The sequence below is a fragment of the Lactuca serriola genome, chromosome 1, assembly GCF_051521515.1.
Source record: "Lactuca serriola cultivar US96UC23 chromosome 1, Lser_US96UC23_V15, whole genome shotgun sequence".
NCBI lineage: Eukaryota > Viridiplantae > Streptophyta > Magnoliopsida > Asterales > Asteraceae > Lactuca > Lactuca serriola.
This window is the reverse complement of record NC_136408.1, coordinates 73,357,714-73,365,217: the sequence shown is the minus strand read 5'-3', so window position 1 is coordinate 73,365,217 and position 7,504 is coordinate 73,357,714. Positions and strand designations below refer to the sequence as shown.

General features: G+C 32.3%; 1 protein-coding gene across 1 annotated transcript; it reads right to left on the bottom strand.

Annotated features, from left to right (window-relative positions):
* Positions 1 to 5,018: 5,018 nt before the first annotated feature.
* LOC145057150 (zinc finger BED domain-containing protein RICESLEEPER 2-like) lies at positions 5,019 to 7,013 on the bottom strand. Its single transcript, XM_079004930.1, has 8 exons — positions 6,880 to 7,013; positions 6,772 to 6,796; positions 6,491 to 6,707; positions 6,325 to 6,337; positions 6,161 to 6,227; positions 5,402 to 6,061; positions 5,165 to 5,327; positions 5,019 to 5,068 (listed from the first exon to the last, which is right to left on the bottom strand). The coding sequence occupies exons 1-8, from the start codon at positions 7,011 to 7,013 to the stop codon at positions 5,019 to 5,021; spliced, it is 1,329 nt and encodes a 442-aa protein (XP_078861056.1).
* Between the last annotated feature and the right edge of the window lie 491 nt (positions 7,014 to 7,504).

Below are 7,504 nucleotides of genomic sequence, written 5' to 3'. Positions count from 1 at the left end.
AATGCGTGATTTCGATTCCGGTTTGTTTTGGTGAATAATTACAAAGTATTGGAGGGCTGATTTGGTAACTATACACCAACAATAGGACTGTTGGTCAAACAATTACCACAAAGGGTGGGTTTTTCTCTTTTAAAAGAAGGAGAGGGACAAATTTTTCCAGGTTCATCAAATATACAAAGAGGGTTACGTCTTCTTCATCCGTTCATTAGGTTGAGCAAAGGAAAAGGAACAGACGCTTTCATATGGGGGGGGGGGTCGATCGGAGGTGGAACGGGACCAATGCATGAACCGAGGGACAACCATCTAATTCTGGCGAGCCTTTCTTGTTTCAGATGACTCATTGTCGGCAGCAAAGGAAAACAAAGGGAGAAGGGGATCGTCGGTCTTCACCTGTTCCAGAAAGAAAAGGGAACGAAGGCAGTAAGGAAGTTGTTGTCGTCTGCGGTGGCAAGGGAGGCTGTTGATGGCAGTAGTGATGGCGCGTGGGGCTGCTCCAACAGCTCCCCTTGGCCTCCTTCCTCTCGTCGTCGACAATTAAACTCAAAGAAAGGGCAAGGCAGATCGGAGCAATAGAACAACAACAGTCGACATCCATGGGCGGGGTTTAATGGCTCCGATCGACAGAAGAAGAAGAAAGAAGATGGTGGGTTTGGATGGTGCTTCATCGACCGGTGGGGGTTACAATTGGTGGCTCCGCTATGTTTTCTTCTTTCTGAACCGATGGTACACTCACAGAGGGAATACAACCACATTCAGGGGTGTTTGGATTGTTCCAATCGACAGGTAAGGCACAAGGAAGAACACAAGAAAAAACTTCTTCTTGTTTGATTGTTTAGATAGAGACTTTTGAAGGATTTAGGAGTTGATATTTTACAGTGAATCCATTGGTTGTTTCCCTTGACAAAAGAAATAGAAGAGAAGGGAGAAATGGTTGCTCGTTTTTTACAGCTACAATGGAGAAAAGAAAACAACAATCAAAAGAATGAGAAGTTTTTCCTTTTGAGTGTGGTTTTGGGTAAGTTGAAGTATATAAGAAACATAATTGTCAACTTCATTTATTGTTGTACTTTGAGGTAAACTTAGAAGCAATGAATTGCTTCAATCATTCTATGTATTGGTGTATGTATAATCATGTATTTTCTATATGTATAAACATGTGTTTGTGTATTATTGAGTGATGTGGTAGAAAACATAAATATAGTTGCTATAGTTATATTGTTGAAAGTTTATATTCAACTAAGCATGACTCAAAGTGCCAAAGTACAATGTCATATTTGGAATATCTATAATAGTGACATTTTCTAATTTTCTTGATTCGTGTGCCTTTGATCCGGATATCAAATAATTTTTATGAAAATGACAAATGATAACTTCGTTTTTAAGGTTTCCAAAAAGTCAGACATATCTTAAATCTGATAAGTAGAACTTCGGGAAAATTCGTTTAAAGTTTTGTAATTTATAGGATCGGATTCGACAGAATTTACAAATCTGATTTCAGTTGAGTTTAAAAATATTACAAAAATATAATAAAATAATAGACTGTAGTCTAAACTCAAAAACGTGCTCAAATCAATTTACGAGACTCGTAGTTGTTCCAAACGAAACAGTGCATGGTTCGTTTCAAGAAAATCAGATAAATACTGATTTTTATAACTTTAAAGAATTGTAACTTTTTCATACGACCTTCGTTTTGGTCGTTCGTTATATCCACGAAATCTGGAGAACATAATCTACTCAAATATCTATTCCATAACTTTAAAATATAGTTAATACAAACTTTTATTTTAACGCCACCAAAAATTAAATTTTTGACGATTTTCGATTTGATCTCAACGATAGAGGGTTTTAGGCCGCTTGAGATGTGCTAAAAGAAATTATGAATATAAGTTATTTAATATACTTTACAAACATAAAATTAAATGTAATTGGTCTTTATTGCATAACGGTTTGACCGCCGAACTCTGACCAATTTTTACTAGTTGTTACAAGTATTCTCCATTAATCTCTATCCTTTGGAAGTATAACTTCCTTCTGATGATCCAATATTCCTTTCATGAGATTCCAGAGAATGTTTGGATCAGTAATATCAATATATTCAAATCTCAACATTTCATCAAAATGATTACGAAGGGAAACATGTGCATTCTTCTTTTCTTGTGCCAAGGAATCATTAAATTAATATATAACATTTGAGATTCCCATGGACTCAAGATATATTTTTTCATCTATCATCCGTGGCACATAGTTTTTCCACTAACTTCAAGTGCTGCAAACTCGAGCTTTACAATATTAGACATATTGTAACTATAAATTTTAAACAAAGTAAACAGATGAAAATTCAAATCGACATATTTATATGTGTATTGCACAAAACAGAAGTGAGAAAAGAATCATCACATACAAGACTAAGAAAGAATAAAATATATCAGGGTAAAATGCATCTAGTGTGTGATTGAAATTTAGGAAGCCAAGTGCTATAATCATTATAGTTTGTAGCACAACTAGATGAATCATTTTGATCTTAATAACCTTGAAAAGTGTAAGAATTTACTCTTCTTTTTTGTGCTTGAAAGAATTATGATTGTAGTATTATCTATAGTAGAAAATATAACCAACGTTTTATTTGTTTAGAAACGTTATATATATATATATATATATATATATATATATATATATATATATATATATATTTTGTATATGTATAGGTATTCTATAAATCATTTAATAAGACTTATAATTACTACGTAATTTTACTTGGTATAATTCTACTAATTTGAAACATAAATAAATATTTGTAAACAAGAATATCTAAAATCTAAATAAGTAAACATTGGTATATATAAATAAACGTTAGTATATATAAATAAAAATTAGTTGCATAATATAAATGTTAGGATGCATAAAAAATTAGTTTTTTATTTTTTATTTTATTTTATTTTTAAACAGAATATCTAACCTACTTATTAATTTCACATGTGTCCACGATGGGACTTGAACCTTCAACCTCAAGGATGGAGGGTATTACCTGATACCGCTGCATAAAAGAATTTCATAAATAAAAGATAGATGCATAATGTAAATGTTAGTATTCATAAATAAAAGGTAGCATACATAAACAATGGTTGAAAAAATAAATAAATATCATTAGTCGTTAATAACCGATAATCTTTCTTAATAAATTATTATTTGTAATATAATGGTTGTTTTATAAAAAAAAATACCCTTTTTTTATTAAGTATTACATACCTTGAGTATGATAGATTTGATTTACATTTGATTATAGCTTTCGTGTTGATAACATGTTATAAATTCGAAGTAATTAAAACTAAAACTAACAAAACTAGACTAAAACATTATAAAATAAAAAAAGATTTGATAGAAACCGTAAACACTTAGAAGATTGTATTCAAGATTATGCGATTTTCTCTTTATATTTGATATGTATTCATACTACATATCATTCTATCCATATATCATCAAAAGAGTAACTCAATAGGTAAAAAGAAATTATTCAATGGGTTAAAGTTGTTCATCCACATGTTTTGTCTAAATTAATAATTAGATAGATTTTATAACTATAACTATAACTATAACTATATATATATATATATATATATATATATATATATATATATATATATATATATATATATATATATATATATATTCATGGTTGATTATTCACACCTTTTTATAGAACACAACCTCAAGTATAATTAATGGGAATTCTCCACAGTGATAAAAATCATTAATTATAACTAGAGCCAACATGGAGGGATGAGTTGGCATTAGCATACCTTGCAACTCTTTTATCTTTCTTGACCTCTTAAATGCACTATTGTATATTTTATGAAAAATTGTAGTACGAAGGAAGTAAATTAATAGATATTTAGGTTGTGTGGAACGTGGATTAGCTAAGCAATTAATCTCATATAATAGACAACAAAACCGTATATTTTTCAACTATAAGGAATTTTACAACTTCTTCACATTTTGAAAATTAGGGTACTTTGAAATAACATACATGATTTCTCAAAATTTTGAAGTTTGATCTATTTTGTAACACTTTCTAGAAAAAAGAAATTCCGCAACACATAATATAATTCCTAATTGACAAAGTTTTTGGTGAATTGTTTTACTAATTGTATATAAATGTAATGGATGGATTTGTTGACCGAAATCAATCTTGATGAACATTAAACAAGCAATGAAGGTGTGGAGCACACACTTGTTAAAGTTTATTGTAACATCTCAAGAATTACAACAAATTTAAAGTTTTCAAAACAACCCATTTACCAATAAGAAGTGTTTACAAAACCATTTTGTTCCTAAAACATTATTTTAAATCAGAGTCTCCCAAGATCCAATCAACATAAAACCAAGGATGTGTACAGTCACACATTTGCCTTGCCACGGTCCTTAGAAGTACCTAAAAGAAAACTAAAACTGTAAGTTAATGCTTAGTGAGTTCCCCAATGTACTACCACGTAAACATAACAAATAACATGCCTATATAGCCTTCATCATGACTGGATTGCCTCACGCCTTTCGGCCTGACTGGTCCACCTCGCAGGCCTTCAATCTAGGGGTGCAAACGAGCCAAGCCGAGCCGAGCCCAAGCCTGACCAAGCTCGAGCTCGGATCGCTTAAAATTTGTATGGCTCGAGCTTGAGCTCGGCTCGTTTCGAGCCCAAAATAATGAGCTTGAGATCGGCTCGAGCTCGGCTCATTTTGTTTAACTGAGCCTAAACGAGCTTAAGCTTGGCTCGAGCTCGTTAAAAGCTCGTTTACAAAATGAACTCCAAAAAAAAACCACGAATTTACTTAATTTTCAACTATGTGCGGACTACCTAAATTCCAACCAAGATGCTTAAATAAAATCATCAAATTACATAAGTTTTAAACTCCAACAAACAAACCTAAAATGTAACTAAATCATCCAAAAGAAAGTCTTCCTATCATGGAAGTTCAAATTATAAAAATACTATAAAATGATTAAATTTTAACATAGCATATTATCAAAACTCAAAAGTCAATCTTCCTAGAAGCAAATTCAATCCAGCAAAATCTGCAAAATAAAACATTTTATGAGATGTGCAATATAATGTAATTAAACAACCAAGATTACAAGTAGAATAGAATGGCTTACACCTTTAAGTATTACTTGTCCCTGTAGGTAATAAAACCTCAATGGGCGTTTCCTCCTTCTGTAAAAAGAACCCACCAACACGATCAAATGTTAATAAATTTAAATATTCAACTGTTAGTTCATGTGTTTTAAGTTTATCAAATGTACCTTCAATTTTTTCTTGATTCCATAACAATGTCTGATCCAATCTCATCCACATATCAACTTTTGAACAGTGTCCGATGCTAATGAAGATCGATATGGATCAATTACTCTACCCCCATCACTAAATGTTGCCTCAGATGCAACGGTAGAAATCGGGATCGCAAGCACATCCATAGCCATCTTTGATAAAACGCGGTACTTCAGTTTATGAGCATTCCACCACTTCAAAGCCTTGAATGAATCCATTCCATTTTGTCCCTGATTCCTATAAACACCTTCTTCCAAATACATATCTAATTCTGACTTTTCTGGTCTCTCCAAATCTGTATTTTTTATAAACTCCCCGAAAGCCTCCAATCCTGACCCGAGTGATGTTGTTTTTGACACTTCATTTCGTCCACATCCATTTGCAGGCGTTGTAGCTTCTCGGACTGATGCATCATGTTTTTCCAAATACTCCTCATACATTTCATAAAGTGCTTTCTTGACTTCTTCAATGTTCTTTTCATCATTGGAGTATATGGTTGGGAAACTAAATTCTACTAACTTCATTTTCAATCTTGGATCTAACACTGAAGCTATCGCCATAACAAGATGGCACTCCCCCCAATATTTGTCAAACTTCTCCTTCATCTTAGTCACCATAGTCTTAATGAAATCATTTTTTGGTAGAGCACCTTTATCCAAAGTTTCTTTTACTCTAAACACCTCAATCAAATACAGATTGGATGTTGGACAATCACTTCCAGAAATGACATTCATGCATACCTGAAAATAAGTTGCTTTAGTATTACGCATGATAAATATTTAAAATAACACTAAAATAAAGGTAATATGCACCATGAAAACCTTCAAGATTTCACATACACTCTCCACATGCGCCCACTCCTCATCATTTGGCAGGTGATGGAAATGTGGCTCGTACTCCGCAAATCTATGAAAATTAAATAAAAAAAACTTAGTGTGTGTAATATTTGAAAACCTAAAAACCACAACATTCAAAATTACTTTTATTAAAATCTAATATATACCTTGGGAATACATCTTTAAATTTTAATGCAACCGACAACATATCATAGGTTGAATTCCATCATGTTGGAACATCAAGCAATAACTTTCTATCTTGTATTTGTAGCTGATGTGCAATATTTGAAAATGTTTGAAGTCTCGTTTTAGAATTGTTAATATATTTTATACCCTCACGAACTTCCCCGATAACATAATCAATCATAGCAAGACCATCTTTCACAAGAATGTTCAAAATGTGTGCACAACATCTAACATGAAATAACCTACCACCACACGTGAGTTTTCTCACTCTAGAAAAGATTTCTTTCAGTCTTCTCAATGCCCTGTCATTGTATGCATCATTATCTACAGATATCGTAAATATCTTGTCCTCAATTTCCCAATGCTTCAAACATTTATAAATACCATGAACAATATCAAATCCGGATACAAGGAGGAGGAACATGTACAAAACTCAAGACACGTTTTTTCAATCTACAAAATCAAGTCCAGATATCAATATAAATATAATAAAGAAAATGGAAAAAGCTTATTAAAAATATAAAAGGAAATCAAACCTCAAATTATGGTCAATAAAGTGCCCTGTGATAACCATGTACTCAATCTTCTGATGAGATGACTTCCAACAATCAATGGTCAAACTGATTTTTGAGGTTGCTTTTATAAAAGCTTTTAGTGTTTTTTTTCTCATGCTTGTATATCTTAAAACAATCTTATTTGGTTGAAGTCTTGCTTGTTCTCTTAAATAATGGAGTAGATGTCTTCATCATATGCACGAATAAATCATCATCCACAACAGAAAAAGGTTGCTTAGTACCCAACACGCAAGTAACTATTGCTTCTCTCATTTTGTTATTGTCATACTTTGCATCAAGCCTGATCAATGAAGGAAGCTTCTCATGTCCTGGATCCCCATCAGACCTAATATGTGGAAAATTTAATAAATTCTGCTTTTCTTCATAACCTTTATGTGGCTTGCATATAAGCAAGTGCCTTTTTAATGTTGATGTAGTCTCGCTATCACTATAAGTTAGCTTTGTTTTACAATGATTACACAAAGCTTTTTTGGTACCATTTGATAGGGTGACTATAGTGAAACCATCCCATGCCGTTGATGTTTTTTTCATTTTCATTTAATTACTATTTCCTCTTCTCCCCCGTGGATTTCTGCATTTTGGTGTT